The 26,238-nt window shown below is 37.9% G+C and overlaps 1 protein-coding gene across 1 annotated transcript in view; it reads left to right on the top strand.

Moving 5' to 3' along the window:
- Positions 1 to 13,639, top strand: part of sstr1b (somatostatin receptor 1b) — a 63,306-nt gene extending 49,667 nt beyond the window's left edge. Inside the window, exon 2 of the mRNA XM_039769205.1 lies at positions 11,363 to 13,639. Within this exon, the coding sequence (XP_039625139.1) occupies positions 11,512 to 12,615 (1,104 nt within the window). The 5' untranslated portion in view covers positions 11,363 to 11,511 and the 3' untranslated portion in view covers positions 12,616 to 13,639. The remainder of the gene's footprint in view (positions 1 to 11,362) is intronic.
- Positions 13,640 to 26,238: the final 12,599 nt, after the last annotated feature.

The following is a 26,238-nucleotide window of genomic DNA, read 5'->3' as shown; positions in this document are numbered from 1 at the left end:
GTCATAAAAATTGCAGAGGATATTTGCGGTTTCCGCTAACAATTATTAGTTAGGTTCTAAGGAAAAAGCTACAAATGACTGAGGCCGCCAACTCTGAGCCTCGACTTTGCGGGAATCTGCTGTACTCTACTTTTCCCCTTTTGTATTATTAATATGTGGTCTTTGTCAGAATGCCTCAAATCTCCTAGACTTTAGGTGTAGTAAAAGACAAGCAGGAGTTACGTTACAATTTAAACAATTTATTATTGATAATATTCATAAATAATAACAATATGCAAAGTACATTTTAATATTGGCAACCATAAAACCTGATAAACTCTGATGTGTAGTTTCAGGCTGCACACAGACTTGCTAGTTACTTAAAATGTCTCTAGTTAAGGAATCATTTTGTTGTCAGCTTTCTTCAGAACAGGCTGCATGCCTGTCTTAATATGGCTGCTGAGCTGTGTTCTCCATTGTGTTGTCCTTTTCAATTCATGGTGTGAGATGGTCTTTCATCAGTTTGGTAAGAGAGAGAGAGCTGGGTAAAGCAAACAAATTTATAGGTTTTCTGTCCAACCCCTACAGCCAATAGGGTGTCATAGTACTTAAAAGCTTTTAATACAAGCCAATTCCAAACAGCCATATGTCAGAAAACCCCCAAAACCATGTGTTCAGGCAGTGGTTCTCAACGCGAAGTAACAAAAAGGGGAGCACGAAGATGTGAAAAAAAGAAAACAAGAATTGAAAATATGAAAAATACATCTAATGAAACCAAAACAAATTAACTTAAACTACATTCTGATACTAGAAAAATAAATATAGAGTTAGATAAATGTTGATAAAAGTTAAGTAGGTATAATAAAATATGCATCTATGATATATCATTAATTATAAAATAACAAATTGGTATTAGTGGGCTCCTTTCACAAAAACGTTAGGGGGGCACGATTAAAACTGTTATGAAAACTTGGGTCACAAATATATAAAGGTTGAGAAATGCTGTGTTAAGGTAAAGCTTGACAGTTAGGCAGTCTGGCTTTACTCTTGGGGTTAACTGAGAGACTTCAGCAGAGAAATATTGATCAAACTTGGCAACAAGGCAATTCCCCCAACCCTGTTGTAAAGTTACAAAGAGACTCATACCTAAAAGGGGGAAAGGGGTTCTTAAACCATCAAACCATTGCTGTTATTATCAATAATGTAACACTAATATTACATTGCTTCGTCTAAGTTACAAATAAAGATATACAAAATATTTCTCAACTTGTATGCAAAATTTCACATCACAACAACGGGGAATAATGTCCTTATGCCCTGATGACTTGGAGGAAAAAAAATTGCTGAAGTCATCTTCATGTTAATGAGGCAAAAAACCAAAGATAAACATTTCAGACACCCTTAGATAAACCTCATATATTTTTTAACAAAATAACATGATTTTATAAGTAGCCCCAGTAATGTCTTCACAGGTTTAAGTCTACGATCAGACCGAAGAAAGATGCTGGTGGTGTCTGTTATGAAGGCAATGAGGTGGAAAAGATGAGCTCAGGATCCCCAGAACTGGAAGTGATGTCATGTACCCTCGAAATATACAGTAGATTTCTAAATCTGCAGAGAGAGATACGTCAGGTGTTATAAGACAGTGAAAACGCTTGACTCGGGGTGGAATTACAAGTCGACGAGCCCCAGGCACACAAGTGTGTGACGATGTATATCTTGTACAGTATGTGTTAAAGAATATTCCAGCATATATACATTTTTCATATTGTTGTAAGCTTCTATTGTTATGCAATCTGGAAGTTAGCTGAGGGTGGGAGGAGGCGTTTTTTCTTTCAGTTTGGTGATTACTTTATACTAATTGTCCAGAATGTTTGGATCTTCCCTCACCAATTTCTCCTGATAATCAGAGGATGGCGGAGAACAATAAACAGCAGAGGCACAACATTCTTTTCCCCCTCAGAGGGGTGAAGGCCCTCCATGTACATATCCCTTACTCACGTAACAGACAGCCACCTGTCTCTTTTGTCATCATAGTGACCTTTTATTTTCGCCCATCTGAAAATTAAATATGCATTTTTCTTCAACATTTTTTTACAAACTAAAACTTCCACAATTATGTCTTAAATTACATTTGCAATTATTGTGACTCATGCTGGGCCAATAAATGGAAGCGTGTCTAATAAGAATAATTTGAAAAGTCAGTTTTGTTGAGTTTAGCACACACCTACTCCCTCAAGCACACATTTACACTCAGAAAAAAATTCAATTTATGTATAGCATACATTTTTGAAAAGCTTATTGAATGAATCTCAAAATCTGAAAGCAATAAATTCACTTTCACAGGTCTCAAAATAAAAGGAAGGGAAGAAAAAGCAGGATGACATTGGCATTTTCAGACAGTGCTGAATACAGCTGCCTTGCAGAGATTCCAGTGCTGATGATATGTGGTGGCAGCTATGCTCTTGCATTTGTCACTCTGAGCAAGGGTTCAAGCTGGAGGATGAGTGTTTCCCCACTTGACTGTTGACAGATAGAAAGAATCGTGAAAAGGCTCTTAGGTCAAGTGATGCAAGGGGAGCATTGAAGCTGGCAGGAACTTTATAGCATAGATTTGCTTCAGTGACAACTCAACGATATCTAATTTTGAATTCTATGTCCCCTAAGGATTACAAAACATTTTGGATTTAGCAGAGTTTAACTGATCAGTGCTGTCTAAATGAAATTACCACCTCTAGCCTGTATGTATTTATTTACTTGCTAAACAGGCACATGACTAGGCCAATTAAGTTAGCTATTTGTATTGGCTGAATTTGAAGCTCAGAATACTGATGGTTTAAAATGATCCATTAATTTAAAAAATACAGGAGTTGTGAGAACCCTAAGACTATACTGGCAGGACTGGGTGCAAGGCAGGAGTCAACCCTGGATGGGGTACTAGTCCACTATAAGATTCAATTTGGCAAACACCCACATTCAATCATACTGGAGAAGGGTTGAGTTGCCAATTCATCTTACACACTTTTTTAGGATATGAGAGGAAATCACTGAAGACAAACACTCTTAAAAATCACGGTTCTTTAATGGTATTTTACAAGGATGTGTGGTCCCTCATAGCCCCATGGAGGGGTTCTTCACATATCAAATTGGTTCCTTGGGCTTACAAGTAGGTTCCTAATATGTGGACAAAACAGAAATATTTAGTGTATAGTAGGCTAGCAGGATACAGTAGATCAAGAAAAACTGAACGTAGCCTTTGTTGTTGTATGCAGCAAGACTCCATTTAAAATCAATAAATAACTCATTGGGATTTCACAAACTATTATAATCTATTTGTGAATATATATGTAAGGAACTAAGTATATAAAGGTTCCGTCTAGATCCTTAATCTGGATGGTTCTTTTCAGAATGTGGTGCTGCTTTAACAAACCACTTTGGCACTTTTATTTTGAAGAGTGTAGGAAGAGCACACTGTCCCCCACCCTGAGGGTGAGTGAAAAGGCCAGGATTGAATGCTTGCTTGTTGTAGCTGTGAGGCAGCAGTATTATCTGTTGTGCCACTGCACCTTCCATCACTAATGTCATGAAATGTTATTCTCCATATAAAAATCTAAAGCTCTTGTGTGGCATTGATTAACACATTACAGGCATGGCTTGTCTTAGTAAGGATTGAACAGATGTAGTGAAGAGGTTGTTAAGTGTTGTTATCTTACAGATTTATCGATTTGACTGAATAACTGAAAGATTGGTGCAGATGCTATGCAACCCTGGGCTCACTTTAAAGGCACTGGTGGAATGCCAGGTATCTAATTAACAGGATGTCAAAATCAGAATCCAAAGTCAAAAAACAAATGGTGCTTTTTATTCATTTCTGCAGAAAAACGCTCTCATGATTGTTTACCCTTCCTCTTAAAGTTTACACAATTAAATGAAACTCAGTGTTTTAGAAAATGGTAGGCTTGGTGTAATAAACCCTGCAATCACACGCAATGACATGGCTCAGACCTCAAAATGTAAACACGCAAACAATATTGTTTTCTTGTAAATGACACGTGCAAAATAAAATGAATGCATGACATGACAGATGAAGATGGCCAGGTTCTGAGTATTATGCTTTATACTACAGTTCTTTTTGTTTTGCTCTGATTATTCAACACATGCAAGGCCAAGTGTAAATGTGTTGCCAGTCTGTAAGTTCTCTTCATTTCACACCCACTCACAATTCAGCTTCTAGGCAGTAGTCACTCATTCCACTGAATGATCTCTCCCTATGACTGAAATGCTAGCTCCTTTTGTCACTCATATAGATCTGCTTGCTTTGTGCAATTTTTTCCCTTTCAAGCACAGACAAATGGAAAAAAAGAGTCTGTTTCAATTCATTAATGGATGTATACATAATTTATACAAAACATCACTACCTATAATGTGTCGTAGATATAGCTTCATTGGTATGACTAACATATCTCTGTACACTACACACTACAACATTTTATAACTAACTCTGTTTTCTAACCTGCCTGCCTAGTTTTGGATCACAGGGAGCCCATGCCTATGCTAGCAGCACTGGGCACAAGGCAGGAACCAGGGAGGCAACACACGTCCATCACAGTCAACACTCACCCACATTCACACATACAAGCCAAATTAAAGTTTCCAATAACCAAATCTGCACATCCTTAGTATTTCAGAGAAAAACACATGCAAACTAGAACAAACATCCAGTGCTCAGGCTGAGATTTGAATCCAGAAATCTGATGCTGTGAGGCATTGCCATCTTATAACTTTAATTGTAAAATAAAACGGCAGTTTCTAGTATTTGTGCAAACAATATATTATTTAGTATAGTGCTATTGAACATTTAGTCATGTCATGTTTTGAGTTATTTTGAAATTCTTAGTGACTCACAGCTACAGTGGATTTAAAAAGTATTCAGATCCCTTCACTTTCTACATGTTTTATTATGTTGTAGATTTAAATTTGCCATTTTTGCCCATACATCTGCACTTAACCCATAATGACAAAGTGAAAACATTTTTCAGAAAGGTCTGCAAATGTATTAAAAATCAAAAACTGAAATCTTTAATTCACATAAGTGTTCAGCTGCTTAATTCAGTACTTTATGAAAGCCCTGTGGGTAAGTCTCTACAAGCTTTTCACATCTGACTTTGGGTAGTCAATCCCATTCTTCCTAGTTGATCCTCTCAAACTCCTCTAGATTGGGTATGAATTGTCTGTGCTTTGGCAGGTCCACTGGACAGACAGAAACTTGTTCTTAAGTCTCTTCAGCATTGTCTTGGCTGTATGTTTCAAGTCATTGTTCTGCTTAAAGGTGAATCATTGCCCCAGTCTGAGGCCACATGCACTCACTGTATTTGGATGCATTCATCCTTCCCATAGTTGTGACCAATCTCCCTCTCCCTGATGCTCAGAAGCAACCCCAGTACATGATGCTGGTACCACTATGCTTCACAGTAGTGATGGTATTAGGCAGGTGATGATCAGTACCTGATCTTCGCCTGACATGACATAGTTTTTGGAGTTCTGCCCAAACAGTTAAATTCCCAAAAAAGAGAATCTTTTTCTTCATGCTGTCAGAAACCAAGAGGGCTGTCATATGCTTTATACTCCGTCTATAGCCACTCTATCATAGATGCCTGACTGATGGAGTGCTGCTGAGATGGTTGTCCGTTCTCCTCCCATCTCAGCAGAGGATTTTTGAAACTCTGTTAAAGTGAGCATTATGTTTTTAGTCATCTCCCTGAACAATACCTACCTTGCCTGTTACTCAGTTTGGCAGGATTGCCAACCATAGAAAGAGTACTGGTGGTTCCAAATTTCTTCCGTTTCACAATTATTGTGACCACTGTGCTCCTGGGAAGCTCTTCAAGTTTTACAAGTAGTTACATCCCCTTGCCCTGATCTATGACTCACCACAAGCTGATCGTCAAGGTCTACAGAAAGTTCCTTGAACTTCATGGCTTTATGTTTGTTCTGACATATAGTGTGAATTATAGGACCTTATAAAATCAAGTGTGTGCCTTTGTAAATGGTGTCCAATCAATTCAGTTAGCCACAGGTGGACCCCAGTCAAGGTCTAGACACATCTGAAGAAAAATGAAATCAAAAAGGTTGGACCTGACCACAATATGGAGTACCACAGTAAATGGTCTAAATTCTTATATAAATGAAAGATTTCAGGTTTTGATATTTAATACATTTGCAAACCTTTCTGAAAACATGCTTTCAGTTCATCATTATGGGTTATTGAGTGTAGATTGATGTCAAAAATGGCAAAAGTATCTATTTAGAATTGAATCAACAACACAGTGGGTCTGAACACTTTCTGAATCCACTATGAGTTATTGTAAGGTAAAATCAGAACAGCAAATTGTGTCTGAGCCCTGCTGATCTTCACTGTGTGGATGAGCCAGATGTGTGTAATATGGGCTGCCATGTGTTTTTATTATAAGTCCTTAAAGGATAAATTTCACCAGAGAACATAATGAAAACATCAACATATGCAGGATCATCCACAGTTACAAGCGTAAATGAGTCATATTACAGTGAAAACATTGCTCTTAGTGATGATGTCCCTGGAGTACAGATAATCTTCAAGCCTTGAGAATGAGAACAGTTTCCCTCTACGCACTCATATTACTGCATAGATTGCCCTATCAAGATTAATATCCAACTTCAACAACTGACTCTGTCTTTCCAGCATTTTCTGCAGAAATTATACTACGTTTTATTTAAAGGAGTGGCTTTATTTAAAGCTGGACTCCAGGGAAAGGAGGAGAAAGAGTTCTTCTTCTCTGTGTTATGTAAGGTAGTTTGGACACTATATTTAGCTCACAATTACTTACTATAGATGTAGGAGGAAGGAAATATATTTATTTTTAAAACTGCAGCAGTTTGCTTGATCACTAGTGACATCATTGACATATAGTAATTGTCACTTTCTTCATCAATAGCTCTCAAAGAGATGGACTGCCACCTTTTGACCTTAGGCATTAAATATTCACTAGTAAAATGATTATGGACCCTGACGAGCATTCCAATACGCTCAAAAGAAAAACATGCTTGGATTACATATCTGCAAAATTAATATTAGTATAGTTCATCCCATTTATAAATAAAAGTTCATTAGTGGAATAAACCATAATCCACACATCCAAACATGCTATAGATTGCTGTGTCTTAATAAATGAAAATAGGATATAGAAAGGTGAAAGTGCAGGGAAACCTTAACACAAATGATGGTCATTTGAGGCTGATACAGCTTAATAAAATGCATAATACTGAAGGACCCCAAGTGGAATACAGCTAAAGCTCCTGGTTCTCTGAGTGCTGAACATTTATTTATGACTTAAGGGTGACACATCATCATCATCATTACTTGATACCCAGCAGCCTATGAATTATTAGAGTGGGCTAAATATGAGACCAGGTCAACTAAGTAAAACGGCATTCAAAGCAGATCAAGTAGGGGAAAACACACCCAAGACTAATTAAGGTGGGCTACTTAAGTTTCATTAATTTAGGCCTATGTATCATTGCATATTCGCGCTGAGATCTTTCTCATGTGTTAGTTCAAATGCCGTACAATAATTGATAATTTGCAGTTACAACACTCTTATGAAGCGGAGACATTTTTAGAGAAAGTTTAAAAAAAGGCTTGTTTAAAGCCAGTCTTTTTATGAAAGGAGCTGTTCTGATGCATCACAGATTAAAGCAATTTGAATGAGAGCGAACAGGCCAAAGTGGATATGCGTCAATGAGAGGCCAGGATTATACACTTCACCATCAGTTTTTGTCACACCACTTCAGAATTAAATTTAAAAATGCTTCACACTCCCTGAGAGTCTTTTGTAAGTGCCAGTGAGTGCTGTACAGCAACACATACCTTAAATTAATTTATAATCTAGAATAAGGTACAATTACAAGAGGAATAGGGAGTGAATGCATTTTTAATTTAAGTAAGATGAATGATGTGTCTCTTGGACTGGATATTTTCTGTAAAACTTAAGCTCACATAAGCAACATAGCAAAAAAATAAAAACTGAACCTCAGCTAATCAAATTCAATTGTAAAGTCAAAGTACTGCTATGTTTAATATTATTAGAAACATGCAGTATTGTGTTTAGTTGTATATATTGTAGCGCTGGTGCCAAGTGCCAATAAAGAGTCTATGCTGTTTACATCACTCCTTTAGATAGCTCTCTGTCCATGAAAGGACCACTCGCTGTTGCTGCACTAGTTGGAATTCTGTTCACAACTTTGTAGGCTTGTTGTTTTTATAGGCCATCCTTTTTGACCAGAGTATGGTTTAACCTCGTATGCATATTTTTCTTTTTATAACATACTAGCTGAGTAAGCCCGAGCTGTAAAAAGCCTCGGCTCCTAGAAACTATTGAAATTATCAGAAAGAAAAATTGAAATGCAGAGTCGGCGGTTCCGTTTTGCAGATGTGCTCACCCACTTTGTCTACCAGTGGCTAAGAGAGTTTCTCTTTCCTCTGCGGTTTTTCGTTTTGCCAACGTGCTTGCCTCCTTTATCTATCAGTGGCTAAGCGAGCTTCTCTCCCCTTGAAGGTTTTGTTTTGCCAACGTGCTCTCCTGCCTTGTCTATCAGCAGCAAAGTGAGTTTCTCTCTCCTCTAAGGTTTCGTTATGCTGATGTGCTCACCTCACTTGTGTATTAACAGCTAAGCGAGTTTCTCTTTCCTCAGCGATCGGGAATATGCGACGCTTGAATATAAAAGCACCACGAATGCATCTGTATGTCGGCATTTTGCTTCACCACATTGAACCATCCATCCCGTAGGATCGGCATAGAGGCTTTCTTTCACATGTAGATAGTTCCCAAACGTAATGACATGATAAATTTTAAAAGTCTCACATACCATCTTTTGTGTCGTCTAATTATTTTTGCAACTTAACAACAGCAACATGATGTATAGCGTTATATTTGAACCACTGAGAAAATAATAAAGGACACGGTGAAAATGTGTATTTTGTGATTAAAGTGGACATTTCGGCTTTAATCTCGAAATGTCCACTTTAACCTCGTAGTTTACTTTATCATTAAAGCAGACCGTCGTTTTTAATCGCTACGAGCTTCTTGGACCTGACAGCAGCGGAAAGCAGCAATAGATCGCCACACAGAACACATTAAATGTATGATATTCCAACTCTTTGCACATTTAGAATCTTTAGATTTATACTTGATATCACTTTCATGATGAAATACATTAAAGTGTGTATGTTACCATATAATTTCGTTTAAATAATGAATACTGTTAATAATTACACACATGGGGTGTCACGGTGGTGGAGCGATAGCATTGCTGTCTCTCGGGGAGTTATGTTGCTTGTATTTCCTGCTTGTATTCCACACTGTGCTCCGGTTTCCTTCCAAAGATATGCAGATTTGGGGATTTGGTGCTGCTAAAATGATGCTAGTGTATGTGTGTGCTTGTATTCACCTTGCGATCAGCTGAGGCCTCATCAAGGGACTGTTTCTCACTCGTTCCCAATGCTTGCTGGAATGGACACATCCCTGGACTGATGGATTTAATCAACATTTAATAACATCCTTTTCAGAGATATTGCGGTAAGATGTCATTGGAATTTAATAGGTGCTCTAGGCAATTCACAACACAGAGAAGCCAAACATGTTCTCACCGTGATAATATCTCGCACTGCCACCTGGTGGATTCCTCCAGATTTACGTAAAGTATGTGTGCAAGTATGAACACTACAACGCTTGCATAGCAGGAGTGTCCGCTGCAGCATGCGTCGCGTGAAGTATAGCTCCGGCCTGGCCCAATTCTTCGTGGTCAGAAGGTTTTGGTGTTTACATTTTTCTGTTTGGTTTCTTCCTCCCTGTGGTGGCCATCTGTCTCTGCTACTGCTTGATTGTGGTCAAGATGAGAGCAGTTGCCCTGAAAGCAGAATGGCTGAAAAGACGGAAGTCTGGAAAGAAGATCACAAGGCCGTTCATGTTAATGGTCACTGTATTTGTTATCTGCTGGATGCCATTTTACATCATCCAACTGGTTAGTGTTTTCCAGAGACCACCTGACCCTATTATCACTCAAAATTTTGTTATCCTGAGCTATGCCAACAGCGGGGCCAACCCGATCCTTTATGCTTTGTCTTGAACAATTTTTGCTGCTCTTTGTAGGAGCAGTAAGGAACCTGTTTAGACTAGGAGGGCCAAAGGCAAATGCCATGCAAAGACCAGTTATTCAATCTCACTCAGATGAGGGAAATAAGACCCACACTCTTAGTAATCAAAGGAAAAAAGGAAACGAGAAAAGAGAGAACATGAAAGGAAGCTGAAATGGAAAATAACAAACAAACAAAAAAGGGATTGAAGATATGGGGAGTCAACTATTATTCACATAAGTTAATTTCTTGGTACCTATTGAAATATAATGGAAAATGTGGTGTTGGTTCAAGATTGATGAAAATTCTTTTATTTACGCAAAGCGCAGGAGGAGGAGGAGGTGTATTGATACAGTGCATTACCGCACCCACCACACGGCGAAACACTTCAGGATCCCAAATTAGGACCAAGCTCTGCTAAAAAGACTGGGGCATAATTTTTTAGACCTTTCCTGTTTTCTCTAAAAAACTCCAGTCATCGCCTCATGTCAAGGCTGTCACTATAATTCTCAATGTGCATAAATCACTATAGTTTCCCCTATAGCTATTGAAATGCTACTTAGCGACACTTTTAAAAATTGAATGGCCTACCTTATTATGTTTGAAGAAAAAAATGGAAAGTACAATTTACAAGGTGCAGCACCTTGCTGACAACAAGGTCATCAATTTTGTGAGTTTGTACTAATTCAATTCATTAAATTGAGCCCCCAGGTGTTAAAATTGCACATGAATATATAAATCATCTTTTTTTAAAAAACATTTTCCTCAAACATTGGTCAGAAGTACTAATAATATATCATTAAATGTGATCTAAAAGACTGTATAACAAGTTGTATATTAACTGCAAATTGTAAAACTGTGAATTCTATCAGCTGTGCACATTTTATATAATAATCCAATCGTCAAGTAAAAATGAAAGCATCAATAAATCAGATGAAGACATTCTCATTTGCAAATTGATTAGTTTAACCAAATGGATATAATTCAGTCATTCTGATTAAAGATGAAAATGGCTGATATTGTTGACTGTGGTTTGTTCTTTGCCTATCATGTAACCTGGATTTATCTTTCATTTTAAAGCCTTTTGTGTTAAAAGAAATATAGCACCCCATCTTAAGCAATAAAAAAATAAGTGACTGCTAGAAGGGCTTACTCTTATTTAAAAAAATCCAATGAGGGTGCCATTATTAAACATATTTTTTTCTTTTTTTATAGAGAACAAAGTTGCTGACCTCTGACACCCTTGGAAATGGGGAGATTTCAGCGTGCAAGGTCTGACGCAGAAAATTAAGAAATCTTGAGGATTTCAATATTGACAAACCAGACAAAAAAAAACCAACTCCCACCACACCAAGAGAACCATCATGGAGGTGGGAAATAATTCTGATGATCTGCTATATCCCACAGGGTTTCCATTCAACTATTCTTTTAAATATGGAGACTCAGATCTGGAACAAGATGCCAGCAAGATTGTGATCCCCTCCATTTATGCTATTGTTTGCTGTGTTGGACTGACTGGAAATGCAATGGTTATTTATGTTATCTTAAAATATGCCAAGATGAAAACTGCTACAAACATATACATACTGAACTTAGCTATTGCAGATGAACTTTTCATGTTGAGTGTTCCCTTCTTGGCTACATCTGCTGCTCTACAGCACTGGCCTTTTGGATCTCTGATGTGCAGACTGGTCTTGAGCGTCGATGGAATTAATATGTTCACCAGTATCTTCTGTCTTACTGTTCTAAGTATTGACCGCTATATTGCAGTCGTTCATCCAATCAAAGCAGCTCGCTATCGCCGTCCAACAGTTGCCAAAATGATCAACATTTGTGTATGGGTATTTTCTTTGGTGGTCATCCTACCTATCATTATATTTGCTGACACAGTTCCATCTGATGATGGAGGAGTTGACTGTAACTTCTTGTGGCCGGAATCTTCGTGGTCAGAAGCATTTGTAGTTTACACTTTTCTGCTTGGTTTCCTCCTCCCTGTGGTGGCCATCTGTCTCTGCTACTGCTTGATTGTAGTCAAGATGAGAGCAGTAGCACTGAAAGCAGGATGGCTGCAAAGACGGAAGTCTGAAAAGAAGATCACAAGGATGGTAATGTTAGTGGTCACTGTGTTTGTCATCTGCTGGATGCCATTTTACATCATCCAGCTGGTCAGCGTTTTTCAGAGACCACCTGACCCTATTATCACTCAACTTTTTGTTATCCTGAGCTATGCCAACAGCGGGGCCAACCCGATCCTTTATGGCTTTGTCTCGGACAACTTTCGACGCTCTTTTCAGAGGATCATGTGTTTCCGATGGATGGAAAGTGGGATGGATGGTGAACCAGTTGACTACTGTGCTGTGGCTTTAAAAACTAAAGTGGTGTGTAACCCCAAAGAATTCCAGAAAGACTGCCTAGCTTCAGAAATGGTGTACAGGAATGGAACTTGTACTCGAACCACCACTTTGTGAGCAAATGCCTAAACACTAAAAAAGACATTATCTGCACAGGGTCAGTCATCAAGGTCATCACAGACTCTATCAGTGAGATCTAGGTAGACATCACAACCCCTGTCTATCAGACCTGTATCGGGTCAATCTTTTGCAGTGTGTAGCAAAAACAAGCAAACACTATGCCAATAGACAAGATGCCAAAATCTGATCACTTTCAACGGCCAGCATAGTTTCATTAGAAATTGTATTTGAAATAGATCATGGCAAAAGTTAAATATGACATAAAGATAACATAGTATTAATTTGAATCATTTCAGTGTGAAGAGGAAACTTAAACTGCATTTTGCTTTCTTTCTTTCTTTCTTCTTTCTTTATACATAATAAGCATTCCTCAATACTGTAATTTCCTCCATTTTCTGTATCCTTAGTCAAAGATACAGTGGCTGCGGCTTAATGCCACCAAAGGTTCTCAAGAATCCAACTCTTTAAATTTCTGACTGAAATAACTGGATATGAAAAGAGAATAAACAGTATTTTCTTGCTTTCTTAATGTCTGATTTTCAGCTTGATAAAGTCAACAGCACATACTACACTGATGTGACATTTTTCATACTTTTAATATTTATAAATATTACAATGGTTGAACAGCTGAAAAGAAAGCTAGATTGATCTTTACAGAGATAAAGTTATTGATCAATGCATTTTACTAAACTCAGTTTTGGTTGAGTATGTTGACTCATTGGTGTATCGATCAAATAAATGTTGGTTACTTTTCATAAACAAGAAAATAATTATCTCAGAATGGAGCTGAACTATCTAACTGGTATCAGACTGCCTCTAAATCATCATCTATTACAATTGTAAAATGTTTAAATGTGATTCCTGTAGCTTCAGCTGAATGAAACGCAGACAACCTCTGGGTTTTTGTAAAGTTTCTAAGGGTATTTCATAAAGCAACATCCATGCTAAACAGTATTGTCAATTTTTAAATGTTAGATTCTCTGTCAGAATAATTGATCATTACTTTGAATAAACAACATGAATTATGGTTTGTCGTCAATTGTTTTTTTCTTTAACAAACAAAATCAATAACCTAATATTTTGTTTGATAAGCCTAGTGCTTAATGTAGAGTATAAGGATTTTACTACTACAGTTCTATCCTCACAAACACAGTAGAGTCAAGCTGTTTTATTTAGCATCACATCAGCAAATTATCTTTTACAACACAAACAGGTTTTGAACTCTGTAGACTGAAATGTACTCAATAAGCATTGAATCAAATGAATGCACTCAGACTTCATGCCTCACACCTGGTGCCTGTTCATTTTTTCAGACATAAAAGCAAAGCAGGTAAATATCAAGCAGATCAGATTGTGTGAAACATATCAATGGTTACATTTCTACAAAAATGGATGAAATGTGCTACAACAGGAGGGCACAACCTGATTTAATGACAACATAGGAACCTGCATAGGAACATACAGTACATGCAAAGATCCAGACCAAAGTAAGTATGTAAAAACTTGACTGCAATGAAATGTGCTACAAAGTGATTCTGTTTTTGTTACATCCATCAAAATATGAAATTATTATACAGTACTACTTCTGGTGTTCAAGAAAAAAAATAAAGTGAAGTGGTGGCTTCTTGGCTAAGGATCTACACTGGTATGTGGTAGGTTGCCAGTTCAAATCCCGTTACTGCCAGAAGAGATTCTACTCTGTTGGGGCCTGAACATTTCTTCAGGAGTGTTATACAATGGCTGACACTACACTCTGACCCCCATCCAAAGATCTTGCGAAAAGACAGTTTTCCCTTGGAGATTAACAAAGCATATGAAATCAAAAATGATATCAAATTAGTGTAAATTGAACATATTACTGAAACAACAGGTACATGCTAATATAGTAAATATTAACACAAAGGTTATTATAGTTAATAAAAACTAAAAACTAAACCATACCATTAAAGTAGCTGGAAAGACTAACGGAAATAAAATAATAATTTATTACAGACTTACACAAGGGCTAACCTGGGATGCAGTGGTCCTGAAATTAATCAAAATATAATAATAAGAATTTAATATTTGGTTTTTGAATAAATATTTCTACCATTAGTTTTTAACCCTTGTAACTTTTAACTCTAAAATAGAAAATCATCCATCACGGGCCATTGGCATATATTCATTCATTCAGTAAGCGGTGGCTGGTGAAGGAAGGCTTGTGTTGACACAGCATATGCAGTGACATAGCAAGCTGAATATGGGCACATAAAGCATATGAAATAGAAAACAATTTACTGTGTGATAACAGCGACAGTTTTTCATGAGCTGATAGTGACAGCATAATAGATTCTGGTTCAAGTGTTAGTGAAGCATACCCAAGTGATGATTTTTTCAAAGTTGCCATTCACTGGATCTCCGAGGCTCAAGAGAGAAGTATGCACCAAATTAACATTATTCTGGACAAAAATTTTTTATTACCTTTCAGACAGCCTTGGACTCACAATCCCTCCTAACCCATTAACAGCTGTGTTTGGGGTTCTTCCAGAGGGGCTTAAAGTGGAGAAGAACAAAGAAATTGTTGTTGCATTCACTACACTCTTGGCACGCAGACTTATTCTGATAAACTGGAAGAACCCAAACTCTCCTCTTTTAAGTCAGTGGGAAACCAATGTGTTATATACTATTTGAAATTGGAAAAAATTAAATACTCAGTTAGAGGATCCGTACAGACTTTTTTCAAAACATGGCAGGATCTAATCAGTAATATTTTAAAATAAGTTTATAAAGCACAGAGAATTTATTAATTTAAGTATGTTTACAATCCTTAAATTTTACGCCGTTTGGCTTGCTCTCTCTCTCAGGGGCGGGGATTAATCTGTTCTTAACTCAATTCTTCTTTTTGTAAAAACTTGATTGTTTTGTATGGATTGTAATAAAATTAATAAAAATATAAAAAAAAGAGAGAAGTATTAGATAGCGATAATCCCGTACGTAATTTCAGTCTGTTCATAAATGGCGGCATGTTAGCTGTAATTCTGACTGAGCCCAAAATACAGTATGAACACAGAAACTATTAAATGGCAGCACACACTAGGCCAAATTCCAGGCTGCATTTGAATCTGATGTCTGTTATGATGAGCTGCCGCATTTCTTTGTGCTTCTTGTATATAAAGATGACATTCAAACGCCTGAAGTCGAAATGTGCTGGTCAACTAAACCTTTACCGAATGAACAGAAAACTCACGAGTGAGAAACGCTTCAGTTTATTTCTCAGGTGTCTGTGTTTTGTTTACAATAATTCACCTGCCACTTCGCACATGAGAAATATTTTTTGAAAATAAAATGGCACTGATTGAGAGACTGACCAGGTCAACATACAGTACATGATCAGTATATTGTTGCCGATTAATCACTTTTTCATTAAAAAGGCTGCTTAACAACAAAGCGATACAAACCTTGTAAAATTCCTGAGTTCCTCTACTGAAAAACTAAACATACTAAATGTGTTTTTGTATTTATTCTGTATTTATTGGTATATCTTTTTAAGTTTACATTCACAGCTCAAAATACCTGATATTGTGAAAAAAATCCAGTGGCAAAATTATGTATTTAAAATATTTGTTCCCTTTTTTTCAATTTCTCTCTCTCTCAAAATAGTTGAAATATCAATTCATATCATATTTGTTCTTAACATCAGCCATATCATACATATTGCATACCACAGATTTTTCCTGCCTTGCATTCAAAGCTGCTGGGATAGGCTCCAGGTTTTCTGTGATCCTACTCTGGATAAGAGAGTTTAGAAAATATATATATTGCTCCTAATCTCAGATGTTGTTTCAGTCATTTTGTGGCTGTCCATACACCTATTACTCATTCCTCTGCTCTTTAAGGGTTTACTGTTCTTATGCATGGACTATTCAAGTCTCACTACCCCTAACCTTGACACTACATGGTTGTTTTTCTTTGTTTCCCTCAATACAGTTAGGTGGGTTCCAAACACTGATTCAAACCTAAGACCCCTGTTCTTCCCATGATCACATCTGTCAGAACACAGTAAAATCTATTTTCTGATTTTACATAGATTTTCAGGCTTGCAGGTAGCAAAATTCTGTCTATAAATTTTATGTGTCTGAGATTGATTTAGAGATCAATACAGCTGGTAAAAAATAACAAAGCCCAGAATGGGAGATTTTTGAATGCAATATTGAAGGCATTAATTGTAAGCACATTGTCTTGAAGCAGGATATGTTGTGCTCTGTATATATTTAGAGTAAAAATCCCCCAAACCTTAAAATTCACCTATATTTCATTACAAATTGGCCTATTCCGGGCAAGAAAATTAAGTGTGCCAACTCATCACACAATTGTTCAGCACAAATGAAATAGAAAATGTTTAAAACATTTTAAAATTGTTCATATTCAGTATCTGGTTTTGATTATGCATGTGTTAATCAGACAAAAGCAAAACCAGATAGTAAATTATGTAGTGTAGTAAGTTTCCACTAACATTAAACTCATATTATATCCAAATCTGTTAAGTGTACAGTTCTGTCTGATTGTGACACAAAACTAAACTCCATAGTATCTCTTCAACCATACCATAATTACTAAAACTAAAACTAATATAGTTATACAGTAATCCCTCCTCGATCGCGGGGGTTGCGTTCCAGACCCCCTGCGATAGGTTAAAATCCGCGAAGTAGAAACCATATGTTTCTATGGTTATTTTTATATATTTTAAGCCCTTATAAACTCTCCCACACTGTTTATAAATATTCCTCGCAGAGTTATACAGCATAATCTCTTTGTATTCTCTTAGATATTAGGTAAGATTCATTGAAATTATGTATATAAACACACTGTTTATATACAGTAAAACCTAAATATTATTTTAAAGATATTGAGTGTCTCCGATATCACATGTTACAGCCATTACGATAGACATGCCACCAGCAATAAATACGTACAATGCAACAAAAATAGTATACAGTAAATATGTGTGTACAGTGACACTAAACGTACGTACATGTACTAAGTACTAGAATTATTAGAAAATTAATTATGGTTACTCACCAACAATGACACGATGACTTGTCCGATAACAATGAGTTTTATTTTACTGCACAACAAAGGAGAGCGTTACAGCCCTTAACGGAGCCACTTCAGGCGATTGTGTAGCACTGCCGTTGTTCTTCTTCTGGCAGTCTTCAATCCAAATCCCTAAAGCAGATTCCATCCAGACTACTGCCTTATTACATCCACTTACAACTTGTTTTGCACCCTGGTTAAAAGGACACTGCGGCCGTAGATCTTATATTCCTTTCCTACTTTTTAAATAAAAAGAATCGTAGCCTTCAACAAATCCAAAACATTTACCTTTTCGGCAATCGTTACCATCTTCCGTTTGCGCTTGGGCATGGCCCCTGAAGCAGTAGCAGATCATTTTGGAGCCATAATGAAGGGCTTGACTATGCACAAAGATAAACCCAAAAGAGCACAACTCTTTACACAGCGAAACACGTTGATGCTGAATGAGCGAGACAAGACTTCCTGGTTAACACTGCATTCAGCAAGCAGGAACTTAACTGCGTGCTCTGATTGGTTAGCTTCTCAGTCAGGAGAACTTAACTGCGTGCTCTGATTGGTTAGCTTCTTAGTCATCCGCCAATAGCGTCCCTTGTATGAAATCAACTGGGCAAACCAACTGAGGAAGCATGTACAGGAAGTAAAAAGACACATTGTCCGCAGAATCCGCGAAGCAGCGAAAAATCCGCGTTATATATTTAGTTATGCTTTCATATAAAATCCGCGATAGAGCGAAACCGCGAAAGTCAAAGCGCGATATAGCGAGGGATTACTGTATATAGATATATATAGGAAGATGGTTTCCAGATGTGCATGTGTGACACCAGGTCTTATGGAACAAATTTAGCCCAACACCCATGAATCTCGACTTATTTTATCCAGTTTTCACACTAATCCTACTTTGTGAAATAAAAACTAAATTAAAATGGGGAGAACATGCAAATTCCATGCAGGGAGGACCCAGGACACGAACCCAGGTCTACTTACTGCAAGGCAGCAGTGCTACCACTGCTACAAACTATTCATGTGTAATTTCATTACTTATTATGTGTGTGTCTTTACCTTTTTTTAAATTAATTTGTCAAATATATGTCCATATTTAAATTTTCTCTATATCCTTCTGCAAGATATTTATGATGATTAGTGTCATCAGCAAATGACTAAATGACTTTGGTAGTTCTGTTATGATTTTGCCCAGGGGTTCAAACAGGGTCTGTTCTAGAAAGTAGGATTAGTGTGAAAACTGGATAAAATAAGTCGAGATTCATGGACACTGGGATAAATTTGTTCCATAAAACCTGGTGTCCCACATGCACATCTGGGAACCATCGTCCTGGCTCTAATGAAGTAAGCAATACCTCTTCCAGAATGAGAATTTATCGTCTCCTTCCTCCTCCACATGCCATAAAAAGCACCAAAGTGAGATGACTGAACCCATCCACCACCAGAGAAAACCCATTCTCTCACCTGGGAGACTCCGCCCATTTTGACCTTCAAAATATAAAGTCGGCTAATTCCTGGAATATGGTGTCAGATGCCAAACAGATATTCCAGAGGACAGAGCTCCTACTACTAACATCTGTCAGAAAGATTGATTGATTTATATTTTTTGTTTGAGCCACTGCAGCTGTCTTTTCACTTTGTTATTAAATTGGGCTACCAGGGTGGTGCCACAGCTTTTCTTGGCTTTTCTGAGTTGTCTGCCTGCCTAGTCACTAGTTATACTGCATTTTATCAAACCTGGATTTCTGGAACCAATTAAATTAGAATTATATGATCCGTGAGGCCATAGATGCGGATAACTTGTTTATCCTGCTTTTGAGAATGGGCTAAGAATTTGCTTGTTCCAGAAAGAAAAATTGGATGAAACCCAGCTTAGTTATTGGGGCAACCAATGCTCTAAAACTAACCTGCAATTAGCAGGTTAACGGTTTGATGCTGAAGTAATTAAGGAACAGGGCATCTGAACATAAGATAAAAGGCCGTAAATGTCCTGTCAGAACTATTGATCCCAGCTGCATTATTTGAAAGACAATGAAATAATGAAAATGTTAGGTCCTTTAAATAATGAACAATTAACAAAGAAGCACAACTCCTTTACCAAATTCTGCTCAGACAAGCATATTCAGAACCTGATCAGACATTCTGGCATGCTGAGAGAAGTGTTTGCATGTAGGTTGCCGTTTAACATCCAGAGCTTTAATATATCTGTGCAACCTTCAAAAACATGACTTGTTCAGTGTTACACATCATGGCTTTTACCTGACATTAATGCAAATCCTGTACATTTACCATTGTTACCATTTTTTTCTTTACAACATTGGAGATACCATGCATTAGCAAAGCAATCACAAAGTGTGTCTAAGTTTTAATCTGCGTCTGCTAACACACATGCACACACACACACATACTGTTTTCCCAAGAAAGGCAGGGCAATCAAATATAAACAACTACAACATTTTTGAGCAATAACAACTGATAATAGACTTGCTGGAGTAACAAGCTGCCCACTGTCACCCCTTCTGTTGAGTCCCTTGCCTTTTTAAGAAGCGCCTCTAAAGACTCTCCACTTCAACAGATACCTACACCTAATATTTTTATTGATGCATTTTTGATTCTGAGTTCTGTAATGGAATAGGGCCACAATATGACTTCTACATTGTATTGTAGTTTATTTGGTCGATGGCTTTTTCTGAGTGAAGTGCATGTCTCTATATCAAAAACATAGTTCAAATAGTTCAAATATTAATGTGCCCCTTTATTCATTCTTAAGATAATATGAGATGCCATGCACATAATTACAAATGGTGAGACCAAATACCCTTAGGTCTCTTGTTTCATCAGGATAAGCTACCATTCAAAGATTTGACACTGTAAGTCTTCTTTTGCAGATTCGTGACAATAATCAACCTTTGTTTTCTTTTAGATGTAATCACGGGACAATACAGGTAGTCCCCGAGTTACAGACATCCGACATACGACTTACGAACGGGGCTGCAGCTGCTCCTTCATCTGTCTAGGGGATGCGACGCAGGCTCCTCAGTAACTGCTGCTCTGTCATCTTCGGCCTGGGGATGCTGCAAGCAGTGGCTGGATGGAGGTTGGAGGGGGGCGGTTTCGCTGATCGGGCAGGGTAGTGTCTCTCAGGCGGCTCCAGTTGATGAATGCGGTGGTGGGGGCCGCACCCCATTCATTTTCAGTGGGCGGCTGGGTGTGTAGCAAGCAGTGACCCGCTTAGAATGTTAGGTTATATAGCACGGTGTGTGGAGTACAAGTGCAAGGAGGTTATGCTCAACCTTTATAATGCACTGGTGAGGCCTCATCTTGAGTATTGTGTGCAGTTTTGGTTCCAGGATACAAAAAGGACATAGCAGCACTAGAAAAGGTCCACAGAAAAGCAACTAGGCTGATTCCAGAGCTACAGGGGTTGAATTATGAGGAAAGAGTAAAATAGCCTATACAGTTTAAGCAAAAGAAGATCAACAGGTAACATGATTGAAGTGTTTAAAATTATGAAGGGAATTAGTACAGTGGATGGAGACTTGTATTTTAAAATGAGTTCATCAAGAACATGGGGACACAATTGGAAACTTGTTATGGGTAAATTTCACACAAACATTAGGAAGTTTTTCTTTACACAAAGAACAGTAGACACTTGGAATAAGCTACCAAGTAGTCTGGTAGACAGTAAGATGTTAGGGACTTTCAAAACTCAACTTGATGTTTTTTTGGAAGAAATAAGTGGATAGGACTGGCGAGCTTTGTTGGGCTGAATGGCCTGTTCTTGTCTAGAGTGTTCTAATGTTCTGATCTAATCCTGGTTACATATAAGTACTGGGGTGATGGTTTCTGACAGCTAATCTCCTCCTCTGCATTTTGGATGATACGCTGCAGTCTGCCCTTATCTTTGGCTGTAGCAGCAGCATGTCAGACTGTGTTATGGGAGGTGAGAATAGACTCAAATGGTGACGGTATAGAAATGTACCATTATTTTCTCTGGCAGGTTGACGTTCTTCAGGCAAATAAAAACATCCTCTGCTGGGCTTTCTTGGTGAGTGATCATCTCCCACTTCAGATCCTGAGTGAAGATGGTCTCCAAGAAGCAGAAAGACTCCACTGTATCTACTTTTGAGTTGCACAGTGTAATATGGGTCAACAAGGGTTGGGCTTATACTGAAATCCACTACTTTTTCCACTGTGATAGAGATACAGTGGAGCCTCGGTTTGCGAGCATAATTTGTTCCGGAAACGCGCTTGCAATCCAAAGCACTCATATATCAAAGCGAATTTCCCCATAAGAAATAATGGAAACTCAGATGATTCGTTCCACAACCCAAAACTATTCATATAAAAATGATTAATACAAAATATAAAGTAAAATACATAATACAAATTAACCTGCATTTTACCTTTAGAAAGAATCATGGCTGGTGTGAGTTTCTAAACTCATGTGGGATTCCACCCAACGGGACAACATGCGGAAGAGCGTCCCAAAGCAATCGCAGTCTCCCAGCGTTGTAGCAGTTCGCTGTATAAGCGCATCCAAAAAGATCGCAGACATGCTATAAGCGCCTGTCGTCAATGGGTCATACAAGGAACATTATAAAGATCCCGGTACAATAAATAACAACGCTGTTGCTGTTTCAAGCTGAATAAAGCTGGTGTTAAAGTACTGAGACTCAGCTTCGTGTTTTGGGGAGCAAGATGGGGACTCGCACTTCACAGCGCACACACACACAGTCACAATGCTGTAGTAAACAGATGTTGACTATATGAGTGAGGCACACAGACTCAGACGGAGAATAGGAGACGATTGCCAGATAGAGAGAGAGAGAGAGACGCGCTGGGCGAGCGAGCGAGATAAGGAGAGAGAGAGAGAGAGAGATGCGCTGGGCGAGCGAGCGAGATAAGGAGAGAGAGAGAGAGAGACGCGCTGGTCGAGAGAGAGAGAGACGGACGCGCTGGGCGAGCAAGCGAGATAAGGAGAGAGAGAGAAGAATCATCAGCTCAGTTGTAATCACTTGACGCTCAGCAGACAAAGTGTATCCATACTACTTGTATTGCAAGACATCGCTCGTTTATTAAGTCAAAATTTATTAAAAATTTTTGCTCGTCTTGCAAAACACTCGGAAACCAAGTTACTCATAAACCGAGGTTCCACTGTACTGTATTAATATGAGTGATGAATAAGTTTTTACAAAAAGTGTAGAATTCATAAAGAATCACCTTTGTCACTTTTGATTTTAACAGGTTCACAATGACCATCAAAGTTTGGATTTGTTCCCACTTTACAGTAAGTTTATAGCATCTAGTAATTCTGAAAGTGTCGTGGGTTTATCCAGTTCCACAGCACTAAGAGTATCTAGCTGTGGAATCTGTAATGGATGAAAAAATTTGTTATATTGTGTCTTATCTTTTTTAAACTGAGTAGAATATAAGGGCTTATAGTACTCTCTAAATGTGTAAGTTATATTTTTATGGTCAATAATTCTGTCTGAGTCTGTGTTGGTAATTGCAGGTATTGCATTGTGGACTTCCTGCTTGTGGATTTATTGGGCTAAGATCTTATTGGCCTTCTCTTCATGTTAATAATATTAGGCTCCATAGCTGTAACACCTGGCAATAATATAAAATCTGTGTCAGAGTTATCATATGTAACAATGTACTACCTTAACCTAGGACTACAAAATGTCAACAAAGTTCAGAAGCAATGTCTCTATGACCAAATAGTGAACCTTGTTTGGTGGAATGTCAAGGGTCTCAATTATGAATTAAAGAGAAAGACGTACTCTCTCACTAAACAGGTCTAAATGCCAAGATAGTATTTTTGCAGAAGATTCACTAATATAGTAAGGACCAGTTTTGGTTACAAAGAGAGTGGAATGGCCAAATTTTTCACTCCAGCTATACAAAGAGAACTAGGGGTATGGGAATCTTAATACACATAACTATTCCTTTTGTGATGTAAGATGTAATATATGATTCTGGAGGGTGATATATCATGGTGAAGGGCAACTTATCTAATACTAAAGTGATTTTGATTAATACCTATGCACCTAACGTGGATGATAGAGATTTCTACCTAAATGTATTTGCATCTATCCTAATTGTGTGAGCACTTACAAAATGATAATGTCTGGGGACTTTGTGTTTTAATTCTATACCCGGATTGATGCTCAGCTACAGCAGCAATAACATCTAATACTGCAAAGATAATTACGCAGTGTGTAATGGAGCATAACTTATCAGACCCATAGAGGTTTTTAAATCCAAACATAAGAGAACACTACTTACAAACCTCTGGTTAGATTTTAATTTTTGCATCTTTGACACACTATTTTGTATGTTTGATTTGGCCTTTTTAAATATCCATTACTCCCAGTTATGGCTTTTTATTTTATCATAAAAATTGTTACTAGTTAGAAATTATTCTGCAGTGTTTTTGTCAGCATTTTGTTTTTTTCTGGGTGCCGCCTTGCTGTGTTGCCGTTGTCGTGACATAATAATGGTTGCTGTAGTATGCAGTCCCAGAAGATATGTGGTTGACCTCATCAGTGCACCACTACAAGAACCAGGACTTGAGATGTGTCACTATCCAAGGATGTGAATATGAAAGAAAAGTGTATGCTTATGTGTGTGCTAGTTGTGCCATTAAGATTCCCTGCTTCTGCCTGTTGTTTTGATCTCTCTTTCTACAGTTTTTAGGATTTAGGGTATTGACATTCAATAGGTTTGATCTTTAGCTCTGACTCTCCGCTCATTTATGTTTGATCTCCTAGTCATTTCTTGAAACTTAGTAGCCTTTCCAGCACAAGGCTAACACAAGCAATTTTAATATTGATAGTGTACCACACTATGAAAAATGTCCATTTATGATGAAAAAACATCTAATGTTGTATATAAGTGGGGATCTATGAATTAACGATTGTCTTTAGATCCTGTAACCACAAGGGGACTCCAAACTTAAGACATAATATCACCCAACACAACTCTGGGTTTAAAATAATAGCTCACTGATGCTTTTCCAGTGCACACAGACACAAATAAAAAAGTACTAAATAAATATCTTCTTCTCCTTCTACTACTCCTTACTCCTCGATGTGAGGTGATGGGCTCCTTTTCAGGTCAGACCCAGGAATGCTTCTGATGTAACTGCACTGCATGTCAGGAGCACTTCAAGGTCACAAAGAAACCAGTGTTATCCTCCCACAGCAGTGCCCTCTGGTGGAACCCCAAAGACCGAGACAGGACTGTAATTCTCCACTCCAATACCTATTCAACCCTGCAGGTGTCCTAATTGGGATCAGCCTAGAGCAGGTGTGGCAAACTCCAGGCCTAGAGTGCTGCAGTGGCTGCAGGTTTTCATTCTTACCATCTTCTTAATTAGTGACCAGTTTTTGCTGCTGATTACTTCTTTTACTTAACTTGACTCAGGTCCCATAGTTGTTTCTTTTTCCTTTAATTAACAGCCAAACAATAATGAGACACAAAACAAGTCACCACAAGACCAGCTCCCTGGTCTGAAATTAAAGAGAGGTGATGGTCTTGGTAAGGTTGATCTCTCAGGTCACCAAAACATTTGATGGTGCTCTTAGAAAGAACAGAAAAACATCAGTTTTCGAAATGTGTGCTGAACTCTTCTAACAGGGCTATTAAATTGATGGGGAAAAAGTTAATTACCAGTGAAAACTGGTCACTGGTTAGGAAAATGGTTAGAATGAAAACATGTAGCTACTGTGGTACTGGAGTTTGCTACCCCTGGCCTAGAGGAACTCTGCCACCTTCCATGCTGGTGTGTGAACTGCTTTTGGTATCCACCTTTACTCAGTCCATCCATTATTCCTCGATCCTTGCTGGGACGAAGGTTACAGGGAGATCTGGCCAGGTTGTGTCTCCTGGGCGGGCAAGTGATCAGTCTCCATCCCGGATAGAATGCCTGTCCATCCTCCGTGGCATTTACAACACCTATGAGTAGAAGAAAGTAGGAGCCAAAATTCTAAATGAATGTTCACTGAGTTTCATCTGAGGTATTTAAATTAAGAGTGACATCATAAAGTGATATTGAGCTGTTGAAGGCTGATGTGTTTGTTATGCAAGTTTTGCATTACAACTCTGCCATTTTAAACAGTTTATATGTTGATACTTTGCTCAGAAAAGCTGAAAAACTATTATAGGCTTATAGGCTTTTCTACTGCATACAATATATTACAATTATTGTATAAGAATAGTGAGATTGTTCATTAAAACTTTATAATTTAGTTTGTTTCTGATTGCAAGGATGGAGTTCCTACAATGGTAAATTCAGAATTTAAGTTAAGCACAGCAGGTTACAAAAACCCTTTGAGTCTCTCATTATAACAGTACGTTCTCAGATTCAGTTAATCCAAGTCATTGTGAAAGAAGGAGGCAACCAGCTGGTAGGTAGGAACCAAGCAAAGATAAACTATAAAACTGTCACAGGGCACACCTGCGCAAAGTCACACACACAGGGTTGACATACCAAGTACCAAACATCAAATTTGTTAATGTAGTAGGAAAACCAGAATATGA

Source organism: Polypterus senegalus, chromosome 11, assembly GCF_016835505.1.
Source record: "Polypterus senegalus isolate Bchr_013 chromosome 11, ASM1683550v1, whole genome shotgun sequence".
Classification (NCBI taxonomy): domain Eukaryota; kingdom Metazoa; phylum Chordata; class Cladistia; order Polypteriformes; family Polypteridae; genus Polypterus; species Polypterus senegalus.
This window is presented reverse-complemented; position numbering and strand designations above follow the sequence as displayed.